At 39.3% G+C, this 20,000-nt stretch overlaps 1 protein-coding gene across 1 annotated transcript in view; it reads right to left on the minus strand.

Moving 5' to 3' along the window:
* Positions 1-20,000, minus strand: part of LOC138027825 (uncharacterized) — a 52,194-nt gene that overhangs the window by 18,369 nt on the left and 13,825 nt on the right. The window contains exons 4-14 of the mRNA XM_068875440.1: positions 16,768-18,519; positions 13,321-15,208; positions 12,310-12,524; positions 11,589-11,770; positions 10,943-11,069; positions 9,501-9,629; positions 8,589-8,796; positions 5,423-6,061; positions 3,840-4,481; positions 2,273-2,911; positions 456-1,369 (exon numbers count right to left, since the gene is read on the minus strand). Of these exons, the coding sequence (XP_068731541.1) occupies positions 456-1,369; positions 2,273-2,911; positions 3,840-4,481; positions 5,423-6,061; positions 8,589-8,796; positions 9,501-9,629; positions 10,943-11,069; positions 11,589-11,770; positions 12,310-12,524; positions 13,321-15,208; positions 16,768-18,519 (7,335 nt within the window). The remainder of the gene's footprint in view (positions 1-455; positions 1,370-2,272; positions 2,912-3,839; positions 4,482-5,422; positions 6,062-8,588; positions 8,797-9,500; positions 9,630-10,942; positions 11,070-11,588; positions 11,771-12,309; positions 12,525-13,320; positions 15,209-16,767; positions 18,520-20,000) is intronic.

The raw sequence follows: 20,000 nt of genomic DNA on the forward strand, positions 1-20,000 counted from the left end.
TATTTGACGAAATTGGCAAAATATCGCCAAATTCGCAAATTTTGCCAAGATTGTGAATCGTGGAGCTCTTTCGCCAAATCTGCCATTTTTGTCATCGCGTGCATTTCTGGACATAAGTGGAGATGCTGCCTGTTGACCAGCGAAATCTAAAAACTGAGGGCGCTTTCCTTTTCTCAGAACTGGCCGGCCAGACCCATCATTTTGCATGCTAAGAAAATGCAACAATTCGGAGGAACGTTTGCACGATAATCCCTCATATTCTTTTGGAAAAGTATATATCATCCTCGAGGTTTGTTAATTTGAATGTGTTGTAGAGTTAGTCCTCCCAAATGTCCGGTCTGGCTGGTCAGTTGTGTCAAATGGAAAGCGCCCTGAGACTGCAATGACGAAAAAAAGTCACAGTTAACTAAGAATGCCATATAGATTCTTACTGAATTGTGCCGAAAATCACTAACCTGTGTCAGCAACCTGAAGATCAAGAACGCAAACTTCCTTGTGCACTCCATCAGTAGCAATGATGGTAACGGTACAGTTAGAACCCCTGGGAAGATTTTCTAGGCTCTGTACGTTGCCATCCTCATCAACTTCAAACTTTGCTTTGCAAAATTCCGCATTTGTGACAGTGAGGGAATAAGAAATGTTGGCGTTCGATCCATAGTCTGCATCCGAGGCAGAGACATGTTGTAGTTTGGTTCTTGACTCGACTGGTTCCTCGAAAGTAACGCTTCTGCATTCTGTAAATTCTGGGGGCGAATCATTTATGTCCTTGACGGTTATTGAAATATTTGCGTTCGCTTTTAAACTTGGAATGCCATGATCAATGGCCTTAACAATAAATTTATAAGTCATTCGAGCAGCATTCGCTTTTATTCCTTTCAAAGTTGTTATGTCTCCATTTGTAGGATTAACTGAAAATATTTCTCTAACAATTGCATCAGCATCGCTTGTACCTTGCACCAGTGAATACGTTAGTTCTCCATTTGGTCCACTGTCTTTATCCTGTGCTGTTACCTTAATTACTAAAAAGCCGATTGAAACATTTTCAGGCACAATGGCTGAATACCATCTTTGTGAGAAATACGGATAATTATCGTTCACGTCTTCAACGTTTATGGACAGGGTCATGTTGGTAAAAAACTCTCCATCGGTTGCTTGGATACGAAGAATGATTTCACTGGCGTTTTCATGATCCAGTTCTCCAATGAGAGTGATATTCCCGGATGAGGCATCAATAGCAAACTTTCCGGAATATTGACCAGGCAATAGCCTGTATGTTACGATGGAATAGTTGCCAAAGTCTGCGTCAACGGCTTTCACTTGGAATATGATGGTACCATTTGCCACGTTTTCTTTAACTGATGTGTAATTTCTAGCAATAAGATATAAAAACGCAAAATCAAAACATTTGTTTTTTCCCTGCCGTTAATATTATTTATGAAGATACTTGACGGACTGTCTAAAATAGCCACAAGAGAATTTCGTGTAAAAGCCGATCAATGCACGCGATGTATAAATTTGATCAACTCTGCGAAAATGACTGATGGGAATTAAAGGAAACCGCTATGATTTACATCTTAACTTCAGGGTAAGCGTGCTTGTGAAGGGCAAAATAATCTACAAATTCTAGCTTTTCTTTTGCTAAGAAAACCCAGATTGACCAAGTACAGCTCAGCCCCCTATGGTTTGTACTTTCCGCATGTAGCGATTTTTCAACTATGATACTCGAATCAACCGAAAAAAACTTCGCTTACCACTAAAATAACGCCCTTCTAAACTGTCAAACTGCGCAAAGACTCTCCAAATTGGATCGTAACTCTCAGAAAGGAAAATTCGGTTTGGAATAAAGGAACAAGGTAATTGTAAATTTTCGGATCCGGGAATCTTGGAAAACGGGTCTTACCATTTACCTTTCATTTGGAGTTTTCGGATATTTTATCGATATAGTAGGCACTCAGTGAGCAGATGTCGAAACATCGGCGCATTACGGACAAATTTACGAATTTAAGTCATACATGAGGCCATTTTGTACCAGGGAGGCTCCTTATAAAATCCTTGTGGTTTCTGGAAGTCTCCCAGCCAAACAGATCAATTATGTTTGCGCTATTTATTTATTTATTACTTCTAGTTTTAAATATTCTTTAACCCGTAATATGTACAGTAATTAAATTTTATTTGTGTATATGCTCATTTGTTCATGTAATTATTTATTTGGTAAACTTAAAATAAATAACATTAATAAAAGGTTATTAAATGCTAATGAGTTCTATCTTACCTGGAAATAAATATTGGTGGGTTATCATTGATATCCATCACAATGATTGTAACGTTCGTGGACACTGTCTTATTTGGGATGCCATTATCAGTTGCCTCTACTTGAAATCTGTATTCTTCTTGAAATGCATTTACTCCAATTTTCCTCAAGGTTGTGATAGCTCCATTTGAGGAATTTACTGAAAACGTTTCTGAAACGAGTGCATCAGTGTCGTTTGTTCCTTGCACCAATGAATATGTTACTTGTCCATTTGGTCCACTGTCTTTATCCTGTGCTGTTACCTTTATTACTAAAAAGCCAATAGCTATATTTTCAGGAACAATAACTGAATAGGAGCTAAGTGAGAAATACGGATAATTATCGTTCACGTCCTCAACTTTTACGAACAGGGACATGTTGGTAAAAAACTCTCCATCGGTTGCTTGTATACGAAGAATGATTTCACTGGTGTTTTCATGATCCAGTTCCCCAATGAGAGTGATATTCCCGGATGAGGCATCAATAGCAAACTTTCCGGAATATTCACCAGGCAACAGACTGTATGTTACGATGGCATTGTTGCCAAAGTCTGCGTCAACGGCTTTCACTTGGAATATGATGGTACCATTTGCCACGTTTTCTTTAACAGATGTGTAATTTCTAGCAATAAGATATAAAAACGCAAAACCAAAACATTTGTTTTTTCCTTGTCGTTAATATTATTTATGAAGATACTTGACGGACTGTCTAAAATAGCCACAAGAGGAGTTCGTGTAAAAGCCGATCAATGCACGCGATGTCCCTTTGATCAACTCTGCGAAAATGACTGATGAGAGTTAAAGGAAACCGCTATGATTTACATTTTAACTTCAGGGTAAGCGTGCTTGTGAAGGGCAAAATAATCTACAAATTCTAGCTTTTCCTTTGCTAACAAAACTCAGATTGACCAAGTACAGTTCAACCCCTCCCCCACGCACCCCTTATTGTTTGTGGTTTCTGCATGTAGCGATTTTCAACTATGATACTCGAATCAACCGAACGAAATTTCGCTTACCACTAAAATAACGCCCTTCTAAACTGTCAAACTGCGCAAAGACTCTCCAAATTGGATCGTAACTGTCAGAAAGGAAAATTCCGTTTGGAATAAAGGAACAACGTAATTGTAAATTTTCGGATCCGGGAATCTTGGAAAACGGGTCTTACCATTCTACCTTTCATTTGGAGTTTTCGGATATTTTAGCGAGATAGTAGGCACCCAGTGAGCAGATGTCGAAACATCGGCGCATTACGGACAAATTTACGAATTTAAGTCATATATCAAGCCATTTTGTCCCAGGGAGGCATCTCATAAAATCCTTGTGGGTTCTGGAAGTCTCCCAACCAAATAGATCAGTTATGATTGCGCTATTTATTTATTTATTTATTTATTACTTCTCGTTTTAAATATTCTTTAACCCGTAATAGGTACAGTAATTAAATTTTATTTGTGTATGTACTCATTTGTTTATGTAATTATTTATTTGGTAATTAAATTTGAAATAAATAACATTAATAAAAGGTTATTAAATGCTCATGAGTTCTATCTTACCTGGAAATAAATATTGGTGGGTTATAATTGGTATCATCTATCACAATGATTGTAACGTTCGTGGACACTGTCTTATTTGGGATGCCATTATCAGTTGCCTCTACTTGAAATCTGTATTCTTCTTGAGATGCATTTACTTCAATTTTCCTCAAGGTTGTGATAGCTCCATTTGAGGAATTTACTGAAAACGTTTTTGAAACGAGTGCATCAGTGTCGTTTGTTCCTTGCACCAATGAATATGTTACTTGTCCATTTGGTCCACTGTCTTTATCCTGTGCTGTTACCTTTATTACTAAAAAGCCAATAGCTATATTTTCAGGAACAATAACTGAATACGAGCTAAGTGAGAAATACGGATAATTATCGTTCACGTCTTCAACTTTTACGAACAGGGACATGTTGGTAAAAAACTCTCCATCGGTTGCTTGTATACGAAGAATGATTTCACTGGTGTTTTCATGATCCAGTTCCCCAGTGAGAGTGATATTCCCGGATGAGGCATCAATAACAAACTTTCCGGAATATTCACCAGGCAATAGCCTGTATGTTACGATGGAATAGTTGCCAAAGTCTGCGTCAACGGCTTTCACTTGGAATATGATGGTACCATTTGCCACGTTTTCTTTAACAGATGTGTAATTTCTGGCAATAAGATATAAAAAGGCAAAACCAAAACATTTGTTTTTTCCCTGCCGTTAATATTATTTATGGAGATACTTGACGGACTGTCTAAAATAGCCACAAGAGGAGTTCGTGTAAAAGCCGATCAATGCACGCGATGTCCCTTTGATCAACTCTGCGAAAATGACTGATGAGAGTTAAAGGAAACCGCTATGATTTACATTTTAACTTCAGGGTAAGCGTGCTTGTGAAGGGCAAAATAATCTACAAATTCTAGCTTTCCTTTTGCTAACAAAACTCAGATTGACCAAGTACAGTTCAACCCCTCCCCCCCCCCCCCGTTAAATACACCCCTTATTGTTTGTGCTTTTCGCATGTAGCGATTTTTCAACTATGATACTCGAATCAACCGAACGAAATTTCGCTTACCACTAAAAGAACGCCCTTCTAAACTGTCAAACCGCGCAAAGACTCTCCAAATTGGATCGTAACTGTCAGAAAGGAAAATTCGGTTTGGAATAAAGGAACAAGGTAATTGTAAATTTTCGGATCCGGGAATCTTGGAAAACGGGTCTTACCATTTACCTTTCATTTGGAGTTTTCGGATATTTTAGCGAGATAGTGGGCACCCAGTGAGCAGATGTCGAAACATCGGCGCATTATGGACAAATCTACGGATTTAAGTCATATATCAAGCCATTTTGTCCCAGGGAGGCTCCTCATAAAATCCTTGTGGGTTCTGGAAGTCTCCCAACCAAATAGATCAGTTATGATTGCGCTATTTATTTATTTATTTATTTATTACTTGTCGTTTTAAATATTCTTTAACCCGTAATAGGTACAATAATTAAATTTTATTTGTGTATGTAGTCATTTGTTTATGTAATTATTTATTTGGTAACTAAATTTGAAATAAATAACATTAATAAAAGTTTATTAAATGCTCATGAGTTCTATCTTACCTGGAAATAAATATTGGTGGGTTATCATTGGTATCCAGCACAAGGATTGTAACGTTCGTGGACACTGTCTTATTTGGGATGCCATTATCAGTTGCCTCTACTTGAAATCTGTATTCTTCTTGAGATGCATTTACTTCAATTTTCCTCAAGGTTGTGATAGCCCCATTTGAGGAATTTACTGAAAACGTTTTTGAAACGAGTGTATCAGTGTCCTTTGTTCCTTGCACCAATGAATATGTTACTTGTCCATTTGGTCCACTGTCTTTATCCTGTGCTGTTACCTTTATTACTAAAAAGCCAATAGCTATATTTTCAGGAACAGTAACTGAATACGAGCTAAGTGAGAAATACAGATAATTATCGTTCACGTCTTCAACTTTTACGAACAGGGACATATTGGTAAAAAACTCTCCATCGGTTGCTTGTATACGAAGAATGATTTCACTGGTGTTTTCATGATCCAGTTCCCCAATGAGAGTGATATTCCCGGATGAAGCATCAATAGCAAACTTTCCGGAATATTCACCAGGCAACAGACTGTATGTTACGATGGAATAGTTGCCAAAGTCTGCGTCAACGGCTTTCACTTGAAATATGAAGGTACCATTTTCCATGTTTTCTTTAACAGATGTGTTATTTCTAAAAGAAATAAAATCGCAAATGAAGAGTATATGAGATCAAATACTTGAAGTGTGGATTTCATCTCAGTGATGATTTCAAGTGACGAATATAGCCGCTGTCAAAGAAGCAACTCTTAAAAGTACATCAGTTCCCTTCAAGCAGACGTTTAAATGCAAAATGTAAAAAAAATATAGTTACCAGAAACATAACATGCTGCAAAAGATTACATAGGGAAGATATCTGTTTACAAACATTGACGTCAAATTTCTTTTGATATTGAAATTTGACAACCACTGAACAAAAGAACTAAGTTTGTTTCGGCGTCCAAAAAGGCTCTGGTTGGCACATTAATATCAATAGGAGAAGTCATCGATATCTTCGCTATAAAACAAACAAACAAACAAACAAAAACCTTTTGTTCTCGAAGAATGAAGAGATCTTTCTATTTTTTCTCTTGGCCGAACAAAGCTCGCAAAATTCCCGAGTAAAGTTTACTCATTTACATGTTATCCAGATGGAATTATCTTGAATAAAGTTGCAGTGTTTGATTATCCCGGCTATAGATATATCTTAAACTTAATGGTGCACAGCATCGGTACCTTCAAAGTATTCATATTTAGTATACAATAAATGGCTCTCCTGATTTACATAGCATGAATAACGTCAATTTTCGGAAAATATCTCTTCGGAAGACGATTTGAGATTTAGAATTCGGAACATTTGTTGTAAAATAACTTGCTTGCCTGCCTCTCCTAGGATTTTCGAACATCTAAAAAATGGTGTAATTGCCCATTTTTAACGGATTTTTGCCCTAAAAGGGTCACCTAGAATTTTCGGGAGCCATTTTTTCTGGCTGAAATTTTCGGAAAGGTAAGTTTTGATCCCTATAATTTTCGGATCACTAGACTTTCAGCTAGGAAATCTGAAAAGAAGAAAAATTTTTAGGGGATAAAAATATGCCTGTATCTACTGTTTAAATACTAAAATACGTTTAACGATGCTATGTCTAACTGGTTTTGAACTATATTCTCGTTGGGTGCCCCTGTAAATTGATGTGACAATTTTTCATATCAATGGACCTAATCGGCCAACTCAATGTTGTACCCAGTTCAAATTTCTCGGGATTAAGATTCTTTGTGTATTGTATTTGCATGATATTGTGGCATTCACATTTAAATGATATGGAAATATCTGGAAAAAATGTTTTATTCCCAAAGGCTTAATTTGAATTGGGTAGACATTGAGTTAGGTCTGTTAGTTGTGGTTACACTCGCCGTTTTTGTGTGTAACCGCTTTCCCTAGACCAACTGAACTGCCCTAGGCTTATTTCCATGGATACATCAAAAAGAACAAAATAACTTGCCATGACAGTTACTGAACTGAAAAGTACGGTTTACCTGCTTCCTGACATGGCTTGGCCAATCATACAGCAGAACGTAGCTGATACACGAAGATCCCTAATTATATTAATTATACCCTATTATTTTACCCTGAGGGGAGGATTTTACTGTATAACCGCATCCTCAAGGGTAACATGATACCTGAGCTGAACCAAACCCAAGCCATTCACCCTGCGGAAGGCCCCAAACCAAAGATGTGGGTAGCCACAAATCACTTGACCGCTCTGAAGATGACTACCGCTCAGGTTGTCGAAACGTCAGTCAATGTCATCTCAAACAGTCCTTCTCAGGACTACACTCACCCGGACGATCGTATTTTACTTAATTATGATGTGACTCCCAGGTTCAAACCATTTACGATTTTACTATTCATGAAATAACATCAAAACAAGTAAATCGCAAGAGAGATGAGTGGTCTAAGAATGTAGAAGCTTAAAATGAAATGAAAGTAGATATTGCACAAAAACACACTTGCAAGAAGTGCACATACAGGTATAAAACAGGGGCACCCAAAGAGAATATAGTTCAAAACCACTTAAACATAGCATTGTTAAACGTATTTTGGTATTTAAACGGTAGATATAGGCATATTTTTATGCCCTAAAAATTTTTCATCTGTTCGGATTTCCCAGCTGAAAGTCTAGTGATCAGAAAATGGTAGGGATCAAAACTTACCTTTTCGAAAATTTCAGCCAGAAAAAAGGCTCCCGAAAATTGTAAGTGACCTTTGTAGGGTAAAATTCCGTTAAGAAATTTTACAACAAATGTTTCAACAATTCTAGATCTCAAATTGTCTTTCGAACAGATATTTTCCGAAAACTGACGTTGGGTGCCCCAGACAGAGCTCAAAGCATTCAACTAATCATAATGGTAGAAAGAGCTGTCCATTGCAGTTGCAATTTTGCACGTTCTTCCAAAATTCTTGTAAATACGACATAACCATTGGCTTGGCAATGCTAAAAATTGAAACCGTTGCCAAAACTGTTTTGAAAAACGTGTCCGCATCCCAGTGTTGAATTTCAATCTTACCTTACCGCTATAGGCAGAAAGAAACAAAAGATACTACTATTGGCAATATTCTCTTGTATTTGTATGGTGCTGCTGCGGTTGAAGCTAAATGAGCTTAGGTTACGCGCCAACTGTACCTGTTGGTGAATATTGGTGCGTTGTCATTGATAGCTGTTAAGACAATCGTGATATTAGTGATGCTTGTTTTGTTAGTGTCCATGTTAGTGGCAAGGAGTTTCAACCTATACAATCTTGTGGTCTCGTAATCCATGGGTATTTGATTCCTCAAAGAGATGTTGCCTTTTGACACTGATCGGGATAGCACAAAAGCCCCATTCGTGTTTCCTGCAGTAAACAAATGTTATCGATAAACGAATAATTAGGCAAATGGGGACCATGACTTTCAATGAAGGCTTTTGCATGAATGCAAAAAAGATGTCCTCTAAGAAGCCACTAAATCAAACAGCACGTTGACAATGATTGCTCAGTGATGATGAAAATTATGTTAGTGCATGTTAGTAATGATGAACCAGCGAGAGAATGATCGATGAGGAGAGGATGTTGATGACGGCTGATGATGACCGTGACAATGCTAGTATTATAATAAGAAACCTGGGACCCGTTTCTCGAAAGGCCCAAACTTAACCTTTTCGGGCCCGAAAAACCATTTACGAAAATTGCAATCCGCTTGTTTTGATCATCTGCTCTTTTAACATGTTTTGAAGAAAACCGTGAAAAAGCAATTAAAATGATTGTGGAGTTAGATGACTGAAAACCTCTTGTTCCTAAGATACAGGGGAATTTGTGCTGAATTTCATTGAAAATGATGATAGCGCTGGTTCTTGTGAGACTGTTGCTGCAGCTGATCTTTGTTACTACACATAAAACAGCTGGCCTTGATCTGCTGATCTTGACGGAGGTAAACAAGTTCGACTTTTGAGTCGTATCAGTGTACCTATTTTATCAGTTTTGTTGGAAATAATTTACATGTCCAACAACACGATGTGGCTGATTTAAGCAATTACTACCTGCTTTCTGTAACTACTAACCCTCGGTAATCAAGATAGAGACGTTCGCAAGTGTTCGCTGCTTGTCCAAGGCACTGAATCTCAGCTGAAGGGATATATTTCTGCCCTCAGGAGATGTCACTTCCTCACTCAAAAACGTTGGGGTGGTATCTACGACAACAGAGCACGCAAACACGCGTTAGAAGAAGGTACAGTGGCAAGGTCGTTCAGTGGAGGTGTTGACGTAAACCAACATTCAATCAAATTGGTCTTCCAATTGTCAAGTTATAGAACACAACTGGATTAACTTCATGGAAGTGTTCAGTACTGGGAAACGGTTGGTGATGGAGACTTTACCAAAAAATCTGGGGACAAGTTCTAGTTACGCTTTAAGAGTAAAGCGTTCGTTTCTCATTTTAAGCTAACAAAAAGTAGGGAAATGTTTTTGAATCTTTCGCATTGTTCAGAGACCACCAAGTTACCACTGAATTGATGAGGTTTCCTACCAGAACGCGGATGTCTCGCACAAGAGTCAGACCTAAGTCATGTGACTAAGTCGAATCACGTTGCAACATGTAAAGAGAGATATCTTTCTCTCTAGGAAACTACTGTACCCTGAAATTACTGAGGGTGCGCGCATGGCTTATCACATACAGATCACTGAACAGGAGCCACTTAATTGTACTCCCTAAGGTTTAAAAATTAAAAACAATAGTAAAACTGACAAATGGGCAAAGATGGTTAGATTAGCTGGAGGACATGGTTGTTTGTTAACTAAAAAATCAGCTTCCGGTTGCCGCGAGTGAGTTTTGCACATTCCCTCGACAGGATTGGTAACCAAGCGTGTAGTTCCATCAAAATGCCGAATGGTTTGTCAGAGGAATAGCGAGGGCTAAAGATTTATCCAACGGGGCAAAATGTTGCCCAGGACAACTAGATATGTTCAGAAATAAAGGATAGTGACATTCACATTCTCTATGATATACCTGGCAAACTGTCCCACCATCCTTCTACAATTCAAAATAAATTTAGAAATATATATATGAAAATAGCAATATCACTAATTGACAGCATCTTTCCAACTTTCTTCCTCAAGTATACTTAGGCCGCAGTAAGATAACTTACAGGGCCGTATACGTAGCCAGTATGAGGCAAACCGAGGCACTTGCCTCAGTCATTTTTTCGTGATTCTTTGAAGGATGATTCCAGTGTGTCTTTAAAATGTACTCATCATAAACACCTAGAATCCCTACGTAGAGAATTTAATCATGCACATTGCCTCAGTCATATTTTTTTTCTGGCTACGGCCCTGATAACCCTGACCTCTAAAGAGCCCTAAACTGAGCAATTTTGTGCTGATTATCAATTAGCATGTTGAATGACGGACGTCCAAGATGGTCGCTATGCAAGTACCTTTTGAAAAACTGTAACACTGCTAAGTGACCGATGAGTCAATGAGAACCAGAACTAACAATGATACTTACCAAAAACATCCAGTTCAGCGGCGCGAGAGAAGACTCTTATGCCGTCATATTCCGCCTCACAGACATATCGACCAGAATCGGCCTCTTGGACATTTGACAAAGACAGAACTTGAGATGATGTAATGGACTATCAAAAACAAAATAATGAAGCAAAAATTCTCATTGGCAATTAGACCAAGAACACAGAGAAAACGATGGCGACAACAGTTGTCAGAGGGCGATGTGTTTTTTAAGAATCTTTAATTGGAACAATAGCGCCAATTGCTAATCTGTTAAAACAGAAATGGGTTTATCAACTGCGTTGATATGGTAACTGAAATGATCACCGTGCATTGGCGGGTCAATTTACCATATCATCCCAGTTGATAAATATAGATTACTTGGATCACTCACCGTTTCTAGGAAACCTAGGAACCTACACTCCTTTTTAAAGCCCAAGGAACGAATTGGAGTGCTAGGCCATCTCCAAGTTAAATCAATTTTCGTCATGCATGCGTCTGAAGAATAAAAAACGCTGCTTTTTCATAGAGATTGGATAAATATGTTTGACTAGTTGAACAGCTTATTTGTAAACTGCCAGTGAACGTGTTTACCACAACACCTGAGTTCGAATTTAGGAATATTTGGTAAAGTAATTTATTGTTACCTTTTTATTCTTTAACCATTTATACGTCAAAGGACCGTCAGCGACTGCTTCACAAATCCAAGAAACACCAAGTCCTAGATCAGCACCAAGACTCACGGAAGGTGGGGGATGACTTATGTGCCGAGGGCCATTGTCAAACTGAGTTATATTCCTTGCTACCGTTTTGTAGTACTTTGTTTCCTCTGTATAAATAAAGTCAAACATGCTGTTTCACTCCCTGAAGATAGTTTCACAGTTATAACTACCCATATGAAAGTTTTTGAATAAAAATAACTTTTATCTACAGATTGTTGTTCTAGTGAATGAGTAGCCTCCCAGTATCACCAGAGGAGACACCCAGCCCGGAAACGTCGATGAGTTGACCTGTAACCACTATGGCCGAGTCTGTCTGTCTGTCCCGGATTGGACTCGTCAGCAACGTGCGGACCTGCAGAAGATGACATAGAGATCGAGGCAACTCTAAAACCTATCTTCGTCCGCGAAGTCAAGCCAAGAGAGAAAATACTTTTTACCATAACATAAAAATTACCAATACATGGAAATTCTTTAAATGAAATGGGGATTACAATAGTCTTGAAAAAAAGCCTAGGTCTTCAGAAATCCTAACTAAACTTTCTTGGTGTCAATGTATTCTTGCTACACGACCGTTACATGGTTGCTTTTTGTATCCCTACTACAAGGCTTTTTTTCACGAGTGAACAGAAGTAATTAAATGTTTTACCTATTAGAGCAACACCAAACGTGCTTCCCTCAAGAACTTCAAATGAACCAGCGCCAGTGGCTCTGATCATCAGGTATAACGTTTGCCACGGCTCAAGGTAGACGGTAGAAGAGAAGCTAAGGACGGCGTAAGAACCACTACGAACTTGTTTCGTGGCTTGTAAACCATTTCCGTTTGTCGTATCCCCATTGACTGATAGTAGAAGTTCAACCATTCTATAAGTGGAGGGTAAAACGTATCATTCTCTTCTTTCTCAAATCCCATAATACACCTCTTTTACCCCACAAAATTTTGCATAATCATTGTTTGCAATATCTCCTGACAAATGAAGATGTCCCAAGGGAATCGAAAACAATGCCTGAGTAATTTTTTTGGAAGGGGGGGTGGGGGAAGGAGGGATAAAAGAGGTGCATTATGGGATTTGAGAAAGTAGATAACAATATCTTTGTTAGGATCATTCATGCAAACCTATCGAATTGCAAGTGACCTTATGTTTACGCTTAAACCTATTACAATTATTATGAATAGAAATAATAATAATAATAATAATAATAATAATAATAATAATAATAATAGAAGAAGAAGAAGAAGCAGGTGAAGAAGGCTTGACCGTTCTTGTTTCAACATTTGTTCTCAAAACGTTAATTGATTTTACATTAAGCCATTTCAGAAACTACTTATTAATCTCAATCTGTTCAGTGAGCGAATCTTGATCTTGGTCGCGGGTACTGTTCTCACAACATTCGATCTGTACTGACAACCTTGATCAAGAATCTCCCAGACGGGCCTCCCACTCGATTAATAACAACTAAATATCAACATCATCATCATCATCATCATCATCATCATCAAAGTTATTCGTCTAGTTGTTATTATCACCGTTATTATTTTGATAGACTCGTCACACATTGCGTAAAATAAAACTGAGAGTCCACTTTGCCGCTAGGCATTTTGCGCACTGATCTTTCCATTTACCGATATATGTTTGCATCAGCAAGTTGGCTCATTTACCTGCTACTGTGGAATGCACTCGTCGTCTTCACCATCACAACAGCAGTAACGAAATACACCCCAGCTTGCTTAGCCACAAATCTTCCTTTGTTAGCATCTGAGATGGGCGACAGGCATTTTTGGTCTCTAATGGCTTCCCATTGCTGGATACTTTGCCACCATTTTCCAGCACTGTACACAGTCTTATAGGATCGAAGCACCAAACAAACATGGTGGTTCCCCGTTGTTAACAATGCAGCAAAGAATGTCGAGTTGTCACCAGTAGCCAATGAACTTGAGTTTGTGTACAGAGAAATAGCAATCACTTCAGACGCATTAAGGTGAGCGAGAACAGAAATACTAATTGATTCAGTTGAATCTGCTTTAACGGTTGATGACGCTGATATAAACTCTTCACTTGACAAAGCTTTTGCTTTTAACTTGACTCCAATAATCCCTGCTGTGGCAATCTTCATTTCCAAGTTAGTGCAAAGGATGTAAAGTCCCCCAAGAGCCACATAAGCCCGTGACTGCAATCTGCCACCGCTTGTTTTCCATTCACTCAGTTCGTGCCATCCACTCGAATTAAAAGAGATCGATCGATGATTAAATTGAACGCTTTTATTAAAATTCACATCACTCAAATACTGCATGGAGCGTTTAGCGTTTGTCACTGATGCAGAAATAACTTGGGAATTCAAGCACACAGAAATAAGATCATGCATCGCAAAGGCAACAAGCGCTAAAAGTCCGTAAGTTTTCTTGTGATGGCTTAGGGCAAAAGAAACCTGAACATAACATTCAGTGCATTTTCGTGGTCCAATGCAGGCAGTGGCGTTTCCCGGCACCTTTCCGCTGATGGTAAATATTAAAGATACAAGATAAGTGCCAGTAGAGGTCGTTTTAAACTCCCCCTTACAGCACTGTAAAGATGCATTTGGATTAAAAACGTTCCCTTGTATGTATGCAAGTTGATCCCCAGCCGTGGAGGCATATTTGATAACTGGCTGGTTACAATGGAAAGAATTATTCTGAACGTCCTTGATTGTCTGAAAGAGGCCAGGCGGACTAGCAGGAGCTAGAAACTTCGCCATAGAAAACCACGAACCTACTGCATTAACAAACGGCTTATTTGATCCTGTACGGAGAGAAACTTTCTGTCCTTTCCGTAAGTATAGTACCCCAAATGCACTCAAAACCATAGGGACACCTGGACTTGCACTAATCAAAGAAGCTGGGAAAGAATTACTCGAGTCAGAGTTTCTAGAATGGACAACGACTTTGCTGCCAATATTAATGGTCTCATGGACGTTTGGTTTTACAACTATAACGCTCTGCAAAAAATACAAACCGCTGTTCATTATAACAACAGGATCAAATTGGGTTTTAAAAAGGTTTTTACTGACGGTAGTATTCCAGTGGTAAACGGGGCCATCGAAAGTTTCGGTTGTAGTATGAGCCACAACTCCAGCGGCATAATCACTGTTCAAACGAGAAATTAACACAACGGAAAAGCTACTGTTTGGCAACACTTTCAATAAAGATCCTTGAGAATCTGCTGTTATAAAAATCGAAAGCCTCTCCTCTGTAATGAGCCGTGCAATTCCTGCAATGGTCAGAGTTTCAACGAAATTTGCACCTGTGCCCTTTAAAGGTTGAAAAGTCGTTAACACTCTCTTATTTATCTGCCCATCAAGCAAAGCGTTCATTGTAATCTTAGATGGAGCGGAATGTCGGATTAAGATGTTTGCGGTGATGAGGTAAAGTCCGTCTACTTTAGCCTTAAACCTTCCGGAAGTTGGGTTCCACTGGGCGTTGTTTTCGAATGGAGATTGAAATTGGGGTGCGACGGTTCTCCACCCGCCAATTTCTCCATTGGAGGAACCAGGACGGCCTTCATCATCTTTCACTAGATAACAAAACGTTAAAAAAAAAATGGTGAAATACAGAACTTCAATTGTTTGGGTAATGCAACCCAACTTACTCTAGGCAAAGGTATAACCTCATTGGGTAACTGTCGATAGATGCCGAACTGTTAATAACGTTAAAATAAAATGGAACTGGCCTCAGTTAATCTTCCATTATTTTACTGACGATAAATCGTCTCACAGTAATCTTAAAGTTTTGTGCATTTAAAAGCCAAAGACAAGTAGATCCACAGAATTGTGTTTCGTACTTTTGGGAAAAGGTATAAGGGCAAGTTAAAGCAACGCACGTATAACCCTCGGATTTCAACGTTTTACACTCAGCTCGGATTTGAACTGCATATGAAATACGGGTAACAACGGCAAACTGAACTTAAAGCACGAAGTAAACCGCAAAACAACGATAACACTGATCAAGATATAGATAGAGCAGGTTTCAATCGAGTTTCGTAAAACCAAAAGCAAAGTAATTACTTTGGCCAATCCAAAATGAAGGAGACAGTCCAGTAAACCAATCAAAACTTGAAGTAGTTACACGTAGCCGACACAAAGCGCGGGAAAATGTGCACGCGCGAGCCACGATTGGCTTCGGTTTCGCTTCTGATTGGTTGAAAAAGTGCCGCGAGAACTTTCAACCAATCACTGAGTGAAGGAAAGCAAAACCAAAGCAATTCGGTAATTACTTTCGACACTCAATTGAAAACCCCTCTACCACAAAGTCCACTCCGGTGCACATTGCTCTTTTGTCTCAGAGCATTATCTTGAAGTCATATATTTTCATTGACACAGAAAAGAAAAAACATGTTTGCAATACTATACATGACCCGTGGAGAGGACATAAATCACAGGGGCCCCAAGCTCAGTGTGAGGGAAAGCCAACAAAAAAAAATAAGGATTTGTATGGGAATCCCGACAAAAGACCTGAGAAGATAATTTTGCCAAAAAACTGTCAATTAAAAAGCCTAACCTTATTGCCATTCTGGGTCGCTTCCTTCCTCTGCCTTTTTTTTTCCAGATTCGACGCGAATGTGCCATTATCAGTTTCATTGGTTGTCAACGGCTAGAGTAAATTACCAAGGCGGAACACTCAATTCTCACGAGCCCAACCAATTCAGTCAAATATTCCTGGTTTAAATGTTCCCACGGTTAAAATTCCACCGTAGAATTCAAGGACAAAGGTTTTTCTTTTATTTCAGCCTTGGTAATCACTGATAATGGCTTCATTCGCGTCGAATCTGGAAAAAACCACAGAGGAAGGAAGCGACTCTCAATGGCAATAAGGTTAGGCTTTTTAATTGACAATTTTTTCGTAAAAGCATCTTCTCAGGTCTTTCATCGGGATTCCCATACAAATCCTTATTTTTTTGTTGGCTTTCCCTCACACTGAGCTTGGGATGCCTGTGCATAAATCCGTGGACGCAACAAGCAAGTCGGCTGAACAAACGTCGGGCAAAGTGTAGGCTTCTTGTAGCCTCTTGGTTTGTTCAGGTAGAGAAATGACCACAAAGGGAAGAATAATCGAATAACATTTTACATATCTCACCTGCGAAAAACCCGGGAACATAAAGCGACTCTGATCCAACCAATGCCACAAAGAAAGTTGTTTCCTTGGAAATAATCCATGACGATGGTTCCGTGCTAGAGACAAAGACAGACACATTTTGGTTCTGTCGCAATTTCATGGACCCCGCAACATTAAGTGTGACGTTTCGCTCGGGATTTTCGTTCAGTGACAACAGTCTTTCCCCAGTATCAATATTACTGTCGATGGCTATTATTACAGACAAATTTCCTTTTCCTTGACCTTTGAAAATCGCATTGCAGGACAAAAAGAAAGTACCATCTACATGTGTTCGATAAACTCCCCCGGTTGGAAAGAAGGCATGATCGAATGCAAACGAACCCGGGAAGTCATTCGCTTTCCAGTGTGTGAGCTTCGTCAGTCCTTGGTAATTGAGAGGCATGTTACCTTTCAACGTGGCTGCAACACCAGGCCAATCGTATGAAACCAAAACGACACCAAATAGCCCATCAATTATTAACCCGTTATGATTAAAGCAATGGACATGGACAGTGACACTCTCTCCTTTGTCAAGCTCGATGACGCCGCTAATGCTTAATGAATCTTTTCCCGTTGAAATTCTCTTAGCAATCAAAAGTCCGTTGCTGCCAGAGGGAGCGTCATCCCCGACAGCGACAAGTAGGCGAACTGAGTTCTTATGCAATGAGGGAGTCGCATTTACATTCACGAAAACATTAACTAAGTACAATCCATCAGTGCTAGAGGTAAACTTGCCAGCACTGGACTCTAAATTCGTATTTCCTGATATAAAATTTCGCCGAAAGCTACTAACAGTCCAATTCTCCATTTTGTTCCATACATCCGATTTTGTTACATAACTCGTGGGTAAACTGACTGAAAACTGCGGATCGATGTCACTTTTTATTCCAAGAAATAGACCCGAGAAACTGCTTCCGGATTTGAGAGTAAGATCCGCAGAACTTGTCAACTCAACCTGTAATGCGAGACAATCCCCGCGATACAAATAAAACATTCCATGCATGCTCATGGTATAGTTCTGTCCTTCTTGTGAGAATCTTTGAAGTAGCGTAATATTAGAATTCAACACAATAGAAACTACAAAGAGCGCGAATGTGTCATTGCATTGGATGTTGATGTTTGATGTAAACTTGTGAATCCCTTCGAGGAGTGCACAAAACAGCCCAACTGAAGGCGATGTTCCACTGTGTGTTCTGAATAACCCCTTGGTGCCACTTGTTCTCCAGTTTTCAATGCGATTCTTTACTTGGATTGGGATAACCTCGTCACGCGGTAATAGAGCGTGAAAGCCAGGCACAGAACCTATGCGTGACATGTGGATAACCGAAAAAGTGCTGTCCCGCAACAATGTTCCTCTGGAGCCATGGAGGTACAAAGCTAAGAAATCACTTCGATAAAGACGCAGAAAGCCGGAAAGACTTAACGTTCCATCGAAACTTGTATTGCCGAACAGACCTTCGATTCCATTTGTCGCTTCAACATCATTGTTGATCACCAAAGAGGCTTTTAAAAAACCATCACTTGCATTCGTGATCATCAAATTTAGAGCGACAAAGTAAATCCCAGGTTCGGGAATTTTGAAGATGTCATGGAAAGCAAATCCTGCTACACCATCAGCCAGAAAAAAACCTTTGCGAGCAGAAACACTCCACGCTTGGACCAAAGTCATTCCAGTATCAGGCAGGTGAAAAACATTTTCCTGAAGGTAACTTGAAACTCCAACCTCGAGAAATGCTGTCAGTGAAGGAGATATTTAATAAAACGAGAATCAATGATTTTAATATTAAGACAGAACCTTAACATGTAAATGCTTTTCAAAGAACCTTAATATTTTTAGACTTCTCTACACTAACTGCTAAAGGAGGCTCAAACCAGTTTCAATACTTTCACCAAAGTGTACTATTTAGAAGGATTGAATCTACCTGACTGCTTAAAAACAACAGCAACGATATGGTACCGCGTCAAACACCAATAATTTCTTAACAAGATTCATTAAACTATGTGACGTAATAGGTTACTAAGGCAACAAAACAGCCATCTAAAAACACTCTATATTTCGTAGCCGTTGTCGTCCTCGTTTCGTAAATTCGCAAGTACCCATTTATACACCGGGGTGGAGAGAGGCAGCGTGAGAGTAAAGTGTCTTGCCCAAGAACACAACACAATAGGGCCATTTATACGGGAGAAATAAGACGCGTTTTAAATAGAACGCGAACTGTACCATTTATACGTTCGCGTCCTACATAAAACGCGAAATCTCGTATAAATGGTTCGCGTGAGGTTCGCGTCTTATTTTTGATACTGCCTCATTTACATACGAAGTTGCCATTAGCAACGCCGTTAAAAGCAATAACTTTGGTAAAGATCCAAGATGGCGCGCTGTAGCAAGAAACAAAAGCGTGCCGTCATTTTAAGAAGGAAGAGAATTCTTAAGAGATGTTTTTTCTCTTTTGAGAAGTCCTCTTTTCTTGTGAAGACCGTGCTGTGGAGCAAAATTCAAAAACTTGACGTTGCCTTCAAAGAATATAACAGAAATCCGAGACGAGTCGGAAGAAAGCGATCGACTGATTGGTGCGATAACGACATGTTACTTATAGTTCAAAGGATGAGGAACTCTTTCTCCTCCACCAAAGTCCACGAGTTTCTCTGTTTTGTTGGTGTTTTTGAGGCTGACTGGGAAGTCATTTTGTTAGCCTGGGTGACTTGTCAACGAAATGACGATTTGTTGTTGTCGTCACGCATGTGACAGGCATACGCACTTATAGTTCACGTCTTATTTAGGACGCGAACCCATTTATACGAGGAAGTTTACGTCTTATTTAAGACGCGGACAAAATAAGAACAGCCTAAAATTCTGTTCCAAGATAAGACGCGTCTTATGTAAGTCGCGTCTAAAATAAGACGCAAACGCTTGTTTTGTACCATTTATACGAGCAGTTCGCGTCTTATCTAAGACGCGTCTTATTTTCTCCCGTATAAATGGCCCTATTGTCCCCGGCCAGGACCCGAACCCGGACCACTCGATCCGGAGTAGAGCGCACTAACCACGCCACCGCGCCTCCCAAAGTGATTAACAGAGTAAGGTAAAACTCTATGCTAAGTTAAAAAAAAAAAAAAAAACTCTCTGGAGCAGATTCAGAGCCACCGTGACAACTGAAGAATTTTAAGGTGGTTATGAATTCGCTTCAGAGAATTTTTAACTTTGTAGAGAGTTA

The sequence above is a fragment of the Montipora capricornis genome, chromosome 12, assembly GCF_036669925.1.
Source record: "Montipora capricornis isolate CH-2021 chromosome 12, ASM3666992v2, whole genome shotgun sequence".
In the NCBI taxonomy this organism is placed as follows: Eukaryota; Metazoa; Cnidaria; class Anthozoa; order Scleractinia; family Acroporidae; genus Montipora; species Montipora capricornis.